Source organism: Varanus komodoensis, unplaced genomic scaffold, assembly GCF_004798865.1.
Source record: "Varanus komodoensis strain SLA01 unplaced genomic scaffold, ASM479886v1 scaffold49, whole genome shotgun sequence".
NCBI lineage: Eukaryota > Metazoa > Chordata > Lepidosauria > Squamata > Varanidae > Varanus > Varanus komodoensis.
The window spans coordinates 402,292-418,956 of record NW_025336072.1 but is presented as its reverse complement, the minus strand read 5'-3'; the positions used below and the strand labels follow the sequence as shown (position 1 = coordinate 418,956).

At 45.3% G+C, this 16,665-nt stretch overlaps 1 protein-coding gene across 14 annotated transcripts in view; it reads right to left on the bottom strand.

The window, feature by feature from the left end:
* The window catches only part of GLYR1 (glyoxylate reductase 1 homolog), a 64,120-nt gene that overhangs the window by 4,275 nt on the left and 43,180 nt on the right, over window positions 1-16,665 (bottom strand). For 10 of the 14 annotated variants that reach the window (XM_044445650.1, XM_044445654.1, XM_044445648.1 and 7 more), the window contains 6 exons: window positions 15,813-15,912; window positions 14,598-14,708; window positions 12,117-12,218; window positions 11,449-11,611; window positions 9,243-9,422; window positions 8,625-8,749 (listed from right to left, as the gene is read on the bottom strand). In XM_044445650.1, the coding sequence (XP_044301585.1) occupies window positions 8,625-8,749; window positions 9,243-9,422; window positions 11,449-11,611; window positions 12,117-12,218; window positions 14,598-14,708; window positions 15,813-15,912 (781 nt within the window). The remainder of the gene's footprint in view (window positions 1-8,624; window positions 8,750-9,242; window positions 9,423-11,448; window positions 11,612-12,116; window positions 12,219-14,597; window positions 14,709-15,812; window positions 15,913-16,665) is intronic. The other 4 variants (XM_044445651.1, XM_044445659.1, XM_044445652.1 and 1 more) reach the window with 3 other exon arrangements.

The following is a 16,665-nucleotide window of genomic DNA, read 5'->3' as shown; positions in this document are numbered from 1 at the left end:
TCTTCCCCATCTTTTTGCCAGGTAGTGAGAGGACCGGATGCCATGATCTTAGTTTTCTTAATGTTGAGTTTCAAACCAACTTTTGCGCTCTCCTCCTTCACCCGCTTCAAGAGGCTCTTTAGTTCCTCTTCACTTTCTGCCATTAGAGTGGTATCATCTGCATATCTGAGGTTGCTGATATTTCTCTTGGCAATCTTAATTTTGACTTGTGATTCATCTAGCCCCGCCTTTCTCATGATGTGCTCTGCATATAAGTTAAATAAGCAGGGTGACAGTATGCATCCTTGCCGTACTCCTTTCCTAATCTTGAACCAATCAGTAGTTCCATGTCCAGTTCTCACTGTTGCTTCTTGACCTGCATACAGGTTTCTCAAGAGACAAATAAGATGGTCTCTTTAAGAACTTGCCACAATTTGTTGTGATCCACACAATCAAAGGCTTTAGTATAGTAAATGAAGCAGAAGAGCAGGTTGCTTACCTGTAACTGATGTTCTTCGAGTGGCCATCTGTGCAGTCACACATATGGGTTCTGCACCTGCGCAGTGCCTTTGGCCGGAAGATTAACAGCTAACGGTTTCTTGGCGGGAACTCCGCTCCCCCTCCCTCCTAGCATTATATAAGGAGTGGAGTGTCCGCCATTTTCCAGTCTTTGAAAGACCGACGTTCGCTCCCGTAATAAAGTTATTGTCATGATGGCAAAAAACAAAAATTTCACTGGTACGACAAATATCTAAAGAGATCCTAGCATCGAGGAGAAGGAAGTCGGACCACCCATGACACCAAGCGGGGTCGGAGGGTGGGTTGTGTGACTGCACAGATGGCCACTCGAAGAACATCAGTTACAGGTAAGCAACCTGCTCTTCTTCGTCGTGGCCTCTGTGCATCACACATATGGGTAGAATAACAAGCTTACCCAGACTTGGAGGAGGGAGGTGTCATCAGTGAAGAATAGAAGAGAGGACAGCCCTGCCAAAAGAGCAGTCTTGCCTGGCGCTGCCATCAAGTCTGTAGTGTCTGGCAAAGGTACACGGGGTAGCCAAGTGGCAGCTCTGCAAACATCTTCCATCGGAACTCCCGATGCAAAAGCCGAAGAAGCAGTCACAGCCCTTGTAAAATGACCTCTTGGAGTAGATGGCAAGTCCAATTTAGTCAATTGGTAGGACAGCACAATTGTTTGCACTATCCATTTGGAAAGTTGTTGTGAAGTGACCGGATAGTCCCGGTCGTGTTCCGAGTATTTAACAAAAAGTCTATTGGAGTGTCGAACAGATTCAGTCCTAGACCTATAAAAGGCTAAGCAACGATGAACATCCAGCATATGCAGGGATCTCTCTATTGGATTTGAAGGAGCTGGGAAGAACGCTGGCAAAATGATCTCCTGCTGCATGTGAAACCAGGTAGCAATCTTAGGAAGAAAAGACGGATCCAGCCGTAGAACTACCTTTTCCTTATGAAAATTAAAAAAAGGGGGGGTCTACCCTAAGGGCGCATTGTTCAGATGATCTACGGGCTGAAGTAATAGCTACTAGAAAAGCAGTCTTCCATGAGACAAGGCATAAATAGATTGTCGCCATGGGTTCAAAAGGTGGTCGGGTCAGTGCTTGCAAAACCACTGAAAGACTCCAAGTGGGCATTAGAGGCCTTATCATTAGATGGAGGTTACCCAATCCTCTCAAAAATCGTTTAATCAGAGGTTGAGAAAAAACAGAGAAACCTTGCATAGTTCCACGGTAGTGAGAAATCGCTGCTGTATATACTTTTATGGAAGAAGGTTTAAGTCCAGACTGATGTAATTTGAAGAGGAATTGAAGAATCTGCTGAATCGATGCTGATGACGCCGGAAATGAGTGAGATTCGACAAAGCGGGAGAGTCTACGCCATTTAGCTGCATACGACTTCCTAGTGGACGGTCTTAATGCAGATTCGAGAATATATAGCAGATCTGGATGTAAAGTCTGTGAAGTAGAGGTAGTAGTCATCGCCGGTGGCGTCGACACCAGTGCAGTACATACAGTTATCGGATCCTCCAGGCAGTCAATTTCAGCGACAATAGGTCTGGGTGTCGTATCGTGCCTCTCCCCTGAGTAATGAGATAAGGAAGGAGAGGGAGCTGAAGAAAATCTTCCCGAGAGATGTGAAGGAGAGTTGAGAACCATGGTTGGCGCGGCCACCAGGGGGGTTATCAGTAGCCCTGTGGCCCCTTCGTGAATGATCTTTGCCAACACTCTCATGATGAGGGGGATCGGCGGGAAAGCGTAAAAAGTCAGGTGGTCCAGGGGATCATGAAGGCGTCCCTGGACGACCCCTCTCCTATCCCCACTCTGGAACAATAGTTCATCCACACCCTGTTCTGTTGGGTGGCAAACAGGTCTATGTCCGGCGGACTCCAGAAGTAGAACAGTCTGTCGCGAACCCGATGGTCCAGTTCCCATTCGTGTGACCGCAACATATGTCTGCTCAAGAGATCTGCCTCTACATTGTCCGTGCCCGCAAGATGTACTGCTAGAAGAGTGATATCTCTTGGTATGCACCAGTCCCAAATTTTGATGGACAGATGGGCTAGTTTCGGGGACCGGGTTCCCCCTTGCTTGTTCAAATAAAAGACCGTAGCCATGTTGTCTGAAGTCACCTGGACAACCTGATGAAGAAGCATGTCTTCAAACGATTGCAGGGCTTTGAAAACAGCAAGAAGTTCCAGAAAGTTGATGTGGTTCCTGGAATCCCCGGGACTCCACATCCCTTGGGTACGTAGTCCGGAGCAAATGGCTCCCCATCCGAGAAGGGATGCGTTGGTACCGAGAGCCACTGTAGCGTACCGAGGCCGAAACAGGACACCGACATTCAAATTGACTGGTTCGGTCCACCATGACAGGGACTGAAGAACGGAGGCCGGGAGCCGAATCCGTTCGGTAGGTGGATCTCTCTGTGGTCGGAACATTCTGTTGAAGAATAACTGAAGAGGGCGTAGTCTGAGTTTGGCATGTGGAACCACGGCGATGGATGCAGCCATGTGTCCCAACAGACTCTGGATAGATTGGGCAGGGACAGTCCTTTCTCGTCGAATCTGAGAGATGCACCGAGTGATGGCATAATGTCTGTCTTGAGGAAGAAAGGCTCTTGTCAACGTAGAATCCAGCCGGGCTCCAATAAAGTTGATTGTCTGTGCAGGGATAAGAGAAGACTTCTGTTGATTAATGCAGAGTCCAAGGTCTTGTAAAAGAGCACAAGTAATATCAACGGCACACAAAAGTCCTGCCCTAGTGTCGGAAACCAACAACCAATCATCAAGGTACGGGTATATCCGAATTCCACGTAGTCGAAGGTGTGCGCAAACAGGAGCCATACACTTCGTAAAAACTCTTGGTGCAGTGGCCAATCCAAACGGTAACACCTTGAATTCGTAGATCTCAGAGCCTACCGCGAAATGAAGGAATCGCCTATGACGTGGATGTATTGAAATATGAAAATAGGCATCCTTCAAGTCCAACAAGGCGAACCAATCCCCTCTCCCCAGCAACGGAAGTATATTTTGGAGCGTGGTCATCCGAAACTTCTTTGGTGTTATGAATTTATTGAGAGCTCTCAAGTCCAATATGGGTCGGAGACCCCCATCTCGTTTCAGGACCATAAAATATTTAGAATAGAATCCATGGAGTCCGTCCGACGTTAAGTGACGAACAGCTCCCTTAGTAAGGAGTTGGTGAATTTCATCCAACAGTACCAAGGAGGCCAGTGTAAAACGGATAAAATTCGATGATGGAACAACGTCGAATTCAATTCTATAGCTGTGCAGGAAAATGGATAACACCCATCCATCAGATGTAATGGACTCCCAAGTGGGGAGCCAACTATTCAGTCGGTCCCCAAATAAGAGGGGAGAGTGAGGTGAGGAGAGGAAAGGCTTGCACGTCCCATCAGCGCTGTCGCCTATCCATGTCGAAGCGACGGCGGCCCTGGTGGAAACGCTGGGACGGTTGTTGTCTGTGGCGCTGCTGGCGTTGATGTGGTTGTTGTTGCCGAGGTTGGAATTGTTGGCAGTATTGCAGGTGTGACCATGACCACTTACGTCGGGGCTGGGATTGCAGTTCCATATGCCGGGCTGTCATTCTGGATTCATGGATCTTTTTCAGTTTACTATCCGTCTTCGCATTGAAGAGACCGGATCCGTCGAATGGCATCTCCTCAATTCTCCGCTTCATCTCTTCAGGAAAATTGCAATTACGCAACCAGGTGTGTCTGCGGAGGGAAATGGCACCGACAAGCGACCTTGAATCAGAGTCAACGTGGTGCCTCGCTGTGGAAAGATGTTGCACCGCCACCTGCATAGCTTCCTTAACAAAAGTTTTTGCTAATTCGCCCTGGTTCCCTGGGAAGGTGTCAATGATGATATCTAGGTGCTGCATAAGGAAGTACTGATAGCGCGCCAGGGTCGCCTCATAATTTGAAATTCATAGTCCAAGACCCGAAGCTGCGTACACCCGACGGGCGAGGGAGTCAACTTTTCTTCCTTCCTTATCACGAGGCAAAGTGTGTCCACGTGCTTCCCGGCCCTGAGAGGATTCCACAACAACCGAATTCGGCTTGGGGTGACAGAGGAGGAATGGGATGTCCTCCTCTTGAACCCGATACATGGATTCATATTTACGTGAAGTCGGTTGTGGGTGAACCAGGAGGTCCCATGGCTGAGTCACTGCCTGCCGCAGAGTCGTTATGAGTGGTAAGGCGATGGAGGTGGATCATTCGCCCCTGACCACATCAAAAAAATGGTCAGTGCTTGGCCCCGGTTGTTGGTGGGTTTCAATGTCAAGCGACTTCACCAGTCTGCCCATTAGCTCGTTGAAAGAGATATACGGTTCTTCAGGTGACCCCGGCTGTTGAGAAGTAACCGCTGCATCTGGTGAGGTCAAGTCAACCTCCGACTCATCAGATTCCATACAGTAAGGGGGTGGAGCACTGGAAGAGGAATCTCCTGGCAACTCCGATCTGCCACTTTCTCTAGATGGAACCCTCGGGACATCTCTTGGTGTAGAATGGAAACGATCCCGAGGAGATGGCAGTGAAGATCGTCCTCTGGAAATCGATTTCTTAACCGGCTTGCCCCCCTTATCTTTTTTGGCCTTCTTATGCACAGGATGTTTGTCCGGATCTCTGTGCTTTCGTTTCTCCTTTTGTTTCCTTGGAAGAGAAATGGGCTGATCGGCCATGCTGGAAGCACCTTCTTCCGAAGGGCGTGAGGGCGGAGCAATGGAGGAAGAGGCCGGGCGTTGCGGCAGGGCGGCCTGAGTTGGCGGCCTTTGGTTGGAACCACTGTAGGGGGCTTAGCCACCAGCTGGTCCAATTGGAGGAAAGCCTGGTCCCACAAGAGCTTGCGGAGGCGGTTCTCCCGATTCTTCCTCGCCTGTTTGGAGAAGGCCAAACAGTGGCTGCATTTATCTGTCCTGTGCCCTTTCCCCAGGCAAAGGAGGCACAGGTCATGCGGGTCCGCGGTGGGCACTTTGGAGCTGCACTTTCCGCACTTGCGGAATGCTGCTCATTGCGCCATCTTAGAAAAATGAAGAAAAGAAGATAGCAAAGTGGGAGAATATTTTTTGTTTTGTTTTGTTTAGGAGGAACAAGAGAGAATAAAGTGAAAAAACAAGAACTGAGTGAGATACTAAGAGTAACAGGAACAAGGGAATACTAACTTGGTAAGAAAAAGGAATTTTTCAACAAACGAGAAGGTAAGTAATGATCTAAGCGAGAGCGAAGCGGCACGAGGCACAACGAACAGCAGTCGCAAAGACTGGAAAATGGTGGATACTCTGCTCCTTATATAATGCTAGGGGGGAGAGGGAGCGGAGTTCCCGCCAAAAAACCATTAGTTGTTAATCTTCCGGCCAAAGGCACTGCGCAGGCGCAGAACCCATATGTGTGATGCACAGAGGCCACGACAAAGAAGTAGATGTTTTTCTGGAACTCCCTAGCTTTCTCCATGATCCAGCGTATGTTGGCAATTTGATCTCTAGTTCCTCTCCCTCTTCGAAATCCTGCCTGTACTTCTGGTAGTTCTCAGTCCACAAACTGCTGGAACCTAGCTTGTAGGATTTTGAGCGTAAATTTGCTAGCATGTAAAATGAATGCAATGGTGCGGTAGTTTGAACATTCGTTGGCATTGCCCTTCTTTGGGATCAGAATGTAAACTGACCTTTTCCAATCCTGTGGCCACTCTTGAGTTTTCCAAATTTGCTGGCATATTGAGTGTAGCACTTTTACTGCATCGTCTTTTAGGATTTTGAATAGCTCAGCTGGAATACTGTCTCCTCCACTAGCTTTGTTGTTGCTAAGTCTTCCTAAGGCCAATTTGACTTCACATTCCAGGATGTCTGGCTCAAGGTCAGTGACCACCCCATCGTGGTTATCAGGGATGTTAAGCTCTTTCTTGTATAGTTCTTCTGTGTAATCTTGTCAATCTCTTCTGCCTCTGTTAGGTCCCTGCCATTTTGGTCCTTCATCATGCCCATCTTTGCATGAAATGTTCCCTTCATATCTCCAATTTTCTTGAAGAGATCTCTGGTCCTCCCTATTCTATTGCTTTCTTCTATTTCTTTACACTGTTCATTTAAGAAGGCCTTCTTATCTCTTCTAGCTATTCTCTGGAATTCTGCATTCAATAGGGTCATATTTCCCTTTCTCCCTTGCCTTTCGCTGCTTCTTTCCTCAGCTATTTGTAAAACTTCCTCAGACAGCCATTTTGCTTTCTTGCATTTCTTTTTCTTTGGGATGGTTTTAGTTGCTGCCTCTTGTACAGTGTTGTGAACCTCCGTCTATAGTTCTTCAGGCATTCTATCTATTTAAGATTCCTTAAATCTATTTGTCACCTCTACTGTATATTCATCAGGGATATGATTTAGGTCATACCTGAGTGGCCTAGTGCTTTTCCCTACTTTCTTCAATTTAAGCCATAATTTTGCAACAAGAGGCTCATGATCTGAGCCACAGTCAGCTCCTGGTCTTGTTTTTACTAACTGTATAGAGCTTCTCCATTTTTGGCTGCAGAGCACATAGTCAATCTGATTTCTGTGTTGACCATCTGGTGATGTCCATATGTAGAGTCACCTCGAGTTGTTGGAAAAGCGTGTTTGATATGACCAGCGTGTTCTCTTGATAAAATTCTGCCAGCCTTTGCCTTGCTTCATTTTGTACTCCAAGGCCAAACTTGCCTGTTATTCCAGTTATCTTTTGGCTTCCTAACTTTAGCATTCCAATCCCCCATGATGATAAGGAGATCATTTTTTGGAGTTAATTGTAGAAGGTGTTGTAGGCCTTCATAGAACTGGTCAACTTCAGTCTCTTCAGCACCAGTGGTTGGGGCATAGACTTGGACTATTGTGATGTTGAATGGTTTGCCTTGGATTTGAACTGAGATCATTCTGTCATTTAGGACACTGTATCCCAGTACTGCTTTTCCTACTCTTTTATTGACTATGAAGGCTACTCCATTTCTTCTGGGGGATTCAGTAGTTATACCTGATGGTCATCTGAATTAAATTCCCCCATTCCTGTCCACTTTGGTTCATGGATTCCTAAGATGTCAATGTTCAGTCTTGTCATCTCACGTTTGACCATGTCCAGCTTACCTTGATTCATAGATCTTACATTCCAGGTTCATATGGAGTATAGATCTTTACAGCATCGAACTCTCCTTTCACCACCAGATACATCTGCAACTGAGTGTCCTTTCGGCCTTGACCCAGTGGCTTCATTCTTTCTGGTGCTACTAGTACTAGCCCTCTGCTCATCCCCAGTAGCACAATGGACACCTTCCAACCTGAGGGGCTCATCTTCCGGCGTCTTATCTCTTTGCCTGTTGATACTCTCCATGGGGTTTTCATGGCAAGGATACTGGAGTGAGTTGCAATTTACTTCTCCAGTGGATCACCTTTTGTCAGAGCTCTCTGCTATGACCTGACTGTCTTGGGTGGCCCTGCACGGCATAGCTCATAGCTTCATTGAGCTACACAAGCCCCCTCGCCACAACAAGGCAGTGATCCATGAAGAGGGACATGCACAGAGCTGTGCACTAATCTAAAAACATTTTTTCCCTCTGCTTTGCAGCTTGTTTATCTAAATTCTGCTTCCCGTATTACTTTATAAAGCTTTGTGTTGCCAAGTATGCAATGCCTGAATTCACGAGAAGTATTTATATGGTGACCTCTCTCTGCAAGCCACAGCTGCTCTTAAGTCAGTATGGCACAAAAATGAGCCTGGCCAATACATACCTGCGGTGGCACCCAACCTATGGAATTCACTCCCCAAAGAGGTCCGCCTGGCACCGTCGTTACTGGTTTTTCGGCGCCAGGTAAAGACCTTTTTATTTAAACATCATTTTAATTGTTAAAACATATGATCTGGCCAGGGCAACTTCTTCTTCCTTCTCTTTCTCTTCCTATATTTTTATTTACTTAACTTATACTGATAATTTTAATCTTATATTTGTAAATCAATGTATTTTTTGTATTTTGTATTTAATGGTAATTTATTATTATGTGCTATTGTATTTCATTGTATTTTATCGTGTTGTAATCCGCCCCGAGGTTTCGGCAAGGGGCGGCATAGAAATGTTATAATAATAATAATAATAATACCTCATTGGCTGCAGCTGCCATGGGAGTTGGGTGGTTAACAGAATCGCCTAGTGCAATGGCTAATCTGAGATCCTTCTGGATGTATTTCAGGTAGAAATCCGGTTTAAAGTTTCCTTGTAGGATGTCTGGAAAAGAAAGGGAACAAACCACAGGTACTTCTTCACATTCCACTATCCCAGCTGTTGGCCACGTTGGCTTTTTTGGGCCCAGTGTTACCTACTCTAATGGGCAGTCTTTCCTAGGCCTGCCATCCACAATTGGATCTGGAACTTGTACATGAAAAGTGTATGCTTTGCCAGAGTTAGGGCCTCTTCCCTATGGGCTGTTATCACCCTATGGATTTAACACCTTGGCTGTTTAACACCAGTCAGCAGCAAGCACGCACTGCCAGAAGAGTACCTTGGTTAAAATGCTTGGCCGTAAGACATCCAGATGTCTCAGTGTTGCAATTTTACTGCACTCCACAGAAGGAACAGTGAATGCAAAGTCCCAGAAACAATGCTTATTCTCCTCTTCTATTTTCCAAACCCTTTAAACCTAATTCTTGCAGCTGATTGGCAAAGCTTATAGTTACTGTCACAGCATATTATGGCAGAAAAAGGACAAAGAGAACATTACTTTGGCACTTCTGATCCAGGAAGATGCTGGCGAGCTGTCCCTGATTGAGGATATCCAGAAGGGTCTGCTGCGACTGACCAGTCACCTGAGCCAGAGTCAATCCTTCTGCTATTGTGGCCATGAAGCTTCCTTGGACCATGTTGACAATCAACATCATCTTGGCAGCATTGCCCACTTCCCCTGTGAGAGAGGGACACACTGTTGAATAGCCTTACATAAGGGGAAAAAAAAAGCAAGGACCCACACCTAGGCCACTGGTTTTTAAGCTCTTCTGTACAATAACCAATGACATCTGCTATTCTTTCCCTAAAATTCTTATCCTTTCAAGCACTTCACACTCAATACAGGGGCTGCACAGTGAGGTTGAGGGGAGAAGAGAGAACTATCTAGGACAATTAGATAGGAGAGCCAGTGTGGTGTAGTGGTGAAGAGCACGGGACTGGGACTCAGACGACCTGGGTTCTAGTCCCCACTCGGCCATGGAGCCAACAGGGTGACTCTGGGCCAGTCACAGACTCTCAGCCCAACCTACCGCACAGGGCTGTTGCTGTGGGGATAAGATGGAGGAGGAGAATGATGTAAGCTGCCTTGAGCCCTTTGTAGGAAAAAGGCAGGATAGAAATCCATAAATGAAGGAAGGCAGGCAGGCAGGCAGGCAGGCTATAAATCCATAAACAAACAAACAAACAAACAACCTCCACAACTTCCTCATCATTCTCAGTTTGTTCAGGATGCAGCAACATAGTTCCTTACTAATCTCAAGCACTTATAATGGCCAGTTAACACATGCGCAACAGTACACATCTCACACAGTTAACCCACTAAACTTTAGGAAGCCAGCAGGGTGGGAACAGAGGCAGAGGTGATCTTTTATTCATCTTCCCATCTTTGGTGATTTTCAATCCATACAGAAAAGGGCACTTTGGAAAGAAAGTGAAAGAGGCCAGAAGAGCCTCAATGTATCTTGTGTTCTGCCTTCACTGGTCTCTTTCCATCCTTGCCCACTAAAACGTTCCATTTTTGCTTCTCCCACAGCAGTGATGGGAAAGGCACTATGGTCATGGAAAGGGATCTTTCTGTGACAGGTGTGTGGCCCCTCTTCTGAGGTCAGAGCACTATCTGTGAGCTTGAGAGTTTTACTGAGCAATCCTATGGTCCCTGGGACACACGCTCCCAGGCAAGGTCATAGGATTGATTGATTGATTGATTGATTTAGAACATTTTAATGCTCCCAGGCAAGTTCATAGGATTTATTTATTTATTTATTTAAAAGATTTTTATGCCGCCCCCATCGCAACAAAGCCTCGGGGTGGCTCACAACCGGTCTTTTGGTGTTATTTTTAGGGGAAAATACTGACACAGGAACAGTACCAAGTCTAACTTCCTAAACAGACTTTTCTCATTATTAAAGAGAAGCAAATTACAGGCAGTTGGTTATATACCATTTCACTGAACTTTGTCAGATGCTGTCAAGGATGAACTAAAATTCTACTTTCAACAACAACATTAATTTATACACTGTCCAATAGCTCTGAAGCTCTCTGTTCAATGTACAACATTCTTTCAGCGGCTTTGTAAAAAGTATGATTAGCTACCTAAAAGCCAAAATATTTTTAAAAATGCCTTCTCAAGTTTAATTCTCTCCCATAGCTATCATGATTAAAGTTTGGCAGGACTGACGCCAGCAGAAATCAAGCAAGCCAGCAGAAAATCAAGCAAGCCAGCAGAAATCAGTTTGCAATATACAGGAGAAGTAGGGATTCTCTTCCTGTCTGAGGGCAAAATTCAGTTCTGCGGAAGTCCTCAAGGGACATTCCAGTGGTGCGTGGGGCTAATGGCAAAATGGCAGGGCTAAATTACCAGCATATTTCAGCTTGATGCTCTTACTGTCTGTAACCAAAGCACAGAAGAGGCACTTTAACCCTTTAGAATGGAGATAAAACTCCGCAAAAGTTAGAAAACCACCAAATGATCAGCAGTCAGCATAAAGTGGTGTGGCCTTGAAGAAAGGGATCGTCCAACTAGGGAATTCTGGGGGCCTGGATTGGGCCTCCAGGCTTGAGGTTGCCCATCCTTGATCTACAGGCTTTAAGAGTTACAGTTAGGCATGTCTAAGCAAATGAAAATCAATGGGCCTAGGCATGATTAGTCCTATGTACAATCAGCTTGTTAGGATCCTTTTCAACACTGAATTACAATATATTACCTAGAAAAAAAGAGGTCTTCCCCATTGCTTGGAAACAGCTACTGCAGTCTTCATATAAGCCTCTGTCTCCAGCAGCTAAGATCACTAACATCCCGTCATTAGATAACTGTTGGTTCCCTGAGACTGGGGCTTCCAGGAAGCGACCACCCCTGGATACGATCACCTGGAGGAAAAGAAACAAAAAAACAAAAAATGGGAAAATGTCTAACAGAAAAGCTCTTATCTTAACCTTAAAAAAAATCAGGAAATACAGGAAATCTAAAACACCTATTGATTATAGGAACACCCATTAGCTCCTGCCAGCAATTTCCATATTACTGCAGCAGCTTAACCGATCAATGGCTTAGAGTACTAGAATATTAACCATGTAGGTTCTTTGAGGAAAGTGAAAGTCCTAACGAGCACTGGGGGGGCATACATGCACTCCCATACAGATACATACATAATGCTTGCAAGATTAGGAATCAGCAGGAAAAGAACTTTTGGCTTTCACATATAATTTGAAGGCAAAGAACAAAGCTTTGGCTAGAGGCCCCACTTTTTATGGTAGAAAGAATGCCTTAAGAGGGTAGCATTTCCTTTGATTAAAAAATTGAGGAACACATCACACGGAATAGCAGGTAACAAATAAAATAACAAAAGACAGGCATTCGGTCTGCTATGGTTACCTGGGCCAATTCTGTAACGGTATCTGCATCCACAGTGGACATGTCCACATAGCACTTTCCTGGACGTATACCCTGGAGTACTCCACTAGGACCAAGCACCAGCTGTGAGAACAGAAGAGCGGGAAAGCAATAGGGTGTCTGCAAAGCAACGCTGACCTTAATAATGCCAAAGGGGCTTCTACTAGCCTCCTCTGTGAAAGGAGAGGCTGGTAGGTGGCTGCTGCTCATCATAGCAGATGGAAAACGTTAAGGTACTTTATGAAGGCAGCTAAATGATGGCATTACTTGTTTCTCTCCCCGCCCCCCCACACACCCCAGATTGACACACCCCAGATTGACAGACACACACCTGGATTAGGCAGGGATAGGTTAAGCTGTATCAGGGTACGGCGGTGTGCTTTCCAAGTGGAGAATTAACTGGGCTGCAGATGAATTAAAACTAGTTTCTTATTGGCCAATCTGAGCATCAAGCCACACAGGCCCAGAAATCTATACTGGTACAGCAGCATCTGCAAACTATTACACTCAAAAGACTGGAAGGAACTCCAGATTTATGCAGGTCAACAGAAAAAAGGCATGGAAAGCCTGTCCATTGATTTAACTCAGACAGCCTAATATGGGCAATATTCAGGCAGATGAACAGATAGTCTGACCTGGCATATACGTAGCTTCCTACTTCTCCCTGGGGAGAGGTGCTTATCAGCGCCAGTACGACTCTGGTTCAGATCAACTCCACAGCCAGTATCAAATTGCTTAAACTCAGCTACTCATCTATTTTTGTACTGACTTCACTTAAACTGTGCTTTCCTTGAGTTATGGTATGACACTGGGCTGGGCAGGACTCGCATCCAGAGTCTTCCTCAGCTGTCAGCTTTCTTGAGATGTTACCAAGCACCAACCACAGGCTTCCCTTGACCACGGCATGCTTCTGGATCCCAGCAGTCCCAGGTGGAACATGGAGCTCTCAGAGTACCTACTGCTATTCCCACCCAAGTTCCAACTGAACACCGTTTGTAAATGCAGACTCCGTGACGTGAACATCTGCCAGCTCCTGCAGCTCTGCATTAGTTTTACCATGTAGCCTGATTATGAGCTCTGGAAAACAAAAGCCAGCACACTATTTTGTAACCTTCCAACTGGCCTTTTGGGTTTTTTTAAATCGCTAAGACAGCTACCTTTTCTTTTTCCTATTTTAGAGCTTGGTGTAAGACAATATGGACTGAGTATGTAACCTCCAGCTGTCCTTGACCTGTGAGACCAAGGCACAAGCTCCACCTCTTGATGGTCTCAGGGAAGTAAGTCTCTCAGCTTTTCTTCCCCAACTGTAAATATGAGTAGTGAATTCTCATAGGGTTAATTGCTGTGACAGAAATACCACAATAAAATTCTGGAAAGCCACCCAAAATTGCAAAGCAGGAAGAGGTGTATCTACAGCAAGCTGTAGTCACTTAGGCATCAGAACAGCATATATATTGTTATATAGTCCAGACCAACAATACTCTGAAGAACTAGTCCATTCATTTAACAAGGGGATAAAGCATATGGCTCAAACAGACGTGACAGAAAAGACCGCTGCACAGCTGAGACACAGAGCAGTTTTTATACTTGGGGCATAGCTCCCCGCTGCTGCTCAAATCAGAATTGGCAGCACACTTTGCTCTTACACCTTACTTCTCTATAAACTCACAAAAAACAGAGACCACCTCCCTGCAACTGTAGGCTAGTCCAGTTTATATTGCCTCCCAGCCTCTCTTTCCAGCCTTTGCCCAGTGAGTCAGTTTCCAAAGATGATGGTGGGACTTCTGAGACTTTCCCACATCTGTCAGCTCTTGCATGAGGGAACACTATCATACCATTATCATTCCAAGGAGTGGGAGAGAGAGAGGGTACACAGCTCCTTTCTGCTCAGAGACATACAGAATGGGGGATGCCCCCATGAGCTAAATTTTTCAAGAACACTTCAAACTTTCAAAGCACACAAGCATGTCTTGCTCAAGTTGGGGAATCACTGCATTTCCACCCTACCAAAGCGCAGTCAGACTTAATGCACTTTCAGTTCTAATTGTCATTTCAGGTCCTTTCAGATTCTGCTGCAGTCTTCTTCCACTTTTGTCCTGTGTAATTTTTATGAAGAGAAACTATACATAATATATAAAATTACCAAACACGGACCATCAAAATAATAAAACTAGCTTTGGCTTCTGTAACTTAGAAGTTATCTATGATGCAAACAACATTGACATTTTCAAAATGAGAGATATAATAAGTATATGCAAAGCCTTGCAAATATTCTGGAGAATTATTAGACATGTTTGCTAGAAAATGTTTTCCTCCTGTTTAAAATGAATAGGATTTCTTCATTTTCAGAGAGGTAAAGCTAATCTGCAGTCACGAAATCAGAACGGTTTGTGGCAGGGCAAGTCAGTTGTGAACAGCCTGCCAGAGGAGAGGTGCATGCATGAGAAAAGAGGTAATCCTTACATCCTTGGCTGCTTTTGGATCAGATACACAGGCGAAAGTGATGTCACAGGTTGAGACCACTTCAGCGGGGGTTCTTCCCAATCGTGCCCCCTCCTGGATGAACAAATCACACTGCAAAAGTCACAGACCCAAATGTAAGAAATGGAAACAATTGGACAAGAAAGGCCAATTCAGGCCTTGGCTGAACCAGGGACTCCGATTTGCTCATCGTCAACCCAAGAGAGAGCAGAATAAAGCTGGGTTTAAATGAACAAAGATAAAAAGCTTTAATAATCCTACAGGCATGCTTGATACAATTCACCCAGGCTAACTCAAATTTCTTCTCTGCTTTCTACATCGGTAACCAACCTTTTTGTCTATGCAATGGCTTTCAAACTGCACCCTAAGAAACTCTGGGATTCCATGGAAGGGTTTAATGCCCATGGGCCGAGAGACAGAAGCCTGCCTTCTGAGAGGAACTGGGGCAAATGGCAGCAGCCACAGCTGTTCCAGAGATCAGAAGGCAGAGCTTCTGCCACCAGCCTCAAAAATAGCACGAGCTGGGAGGAAAAAAGACGATGCATAGGGGAGGAAAATGTTACCATAGCTACTGTGAGCTGGTGATAATTTAAGCTGGAATTGTCAAAGCAATAACTGAGCTCAGAAATACATGCTTCAAAAGTTATTCTAATGCTGACAGGCAGCAACGCCTATGTTCTGGCCAAAAAGCTCCCCCCCGCCCCCGCCATATCATGTGTCCCAGCTTACTCCATTTTGGGGTGACAGCTTGATTTGAAATCAGCAAGTCAAAAGTTATCCCAACTACTTTATCAAGTCTCTGCAGGCTGAGACTCTGTCTAGGTCAGGAGTGGGTAGAAGGTAGCTCAGAACGTACTGGTAGCTCTCTGGGTGATTTGCAGTAAATCATTAAGGGTCTCCAGCTCCCAGTTAATAGCAGTAGTTGTTAGGTCTAAATGGACTTATCTGTAGTAACTCAAATGAAGATCTGTATTATCTATAAAGGTCATGCTGGGGTATGACTCATGGGATGTAGTAGCTAATTAATTCCACTACGCCCTGTGTCACCACTTTGCATCTGGCTCCAGTTGGTGGATCTATGGGTTCTAGTTAAAAAAACAAAGCAAATTCCACAATCTAGAGGTCTGCCCTCCCCAGGTCTAGCGGGCTTTATTATATAATCTGATATCATCTTGGCCTTTCTAGGAATAAACTCACCTTCTCAGCAGTCCGGTTCCAGACTGTGACAGTGTGGCCCATTTTTAATAAGTTGGATACGATGCCACTTCCCATCAGGCCAAGGCCAAGGAACCCTATCCTAAAAAAGGAATGGAGACTGTTAGTACTGAAAGGCTACAGAGGAAGTGTATGCTGGGGAGGATGAGCAGATGGCTGACCTTCCTCTGGGACAGAGGTTTCTGTACACCGCCAAGTTACATGGGAACAGGCATACAGAGGCACAGGCAAGCAGCAAAGTATGGTTCTCCTAAGAGTGGAAGGTTTACTGAGAGAGACTCTCAGGGGAAGGGACTCAAATACAGTTGCCAGTGGATTATATTTAAACCTTGGGCAGAGAGCCAGTGTTTGACTGATGTTACAAATTTGCTCTGTGCCGCGTGTCTCAGAGAGCAGTTTGGCACTAAAAGGCATTTCTTTCTGCTTAGACAGACCAAGTGAATCTAAATTTTAAGGAGGTACTCATCTAGGAGAGCCAACATTACACAAAAATGCCTGTGGAAAGTACACAAAGGGCGCAGGATAGGGCAGTGGAAATGCTTTGGGTTTGCATGTGACAGATCATGGTTTGAAACCAGCTCAACTACAGTGTCACAAGGCCACTCCCTTCTTGGCCTATTTGCCCCAGAAGAGTCCTGAGAGAATAAATTGAGATAGATGAAAAGAAAGCATTCTGGGCATAGAATAGTGCAACAAAGAAAACCAACATTTATCATATTCTCTAAATTGATTTTTTTTTAAATGGCATGACAAGAAATAAAGTGATGATAGTACAGAAATTCCTCACCTATACAGTAAGAATGCACAGCATGAGGCCAAGCCTCATAAAAAGCAC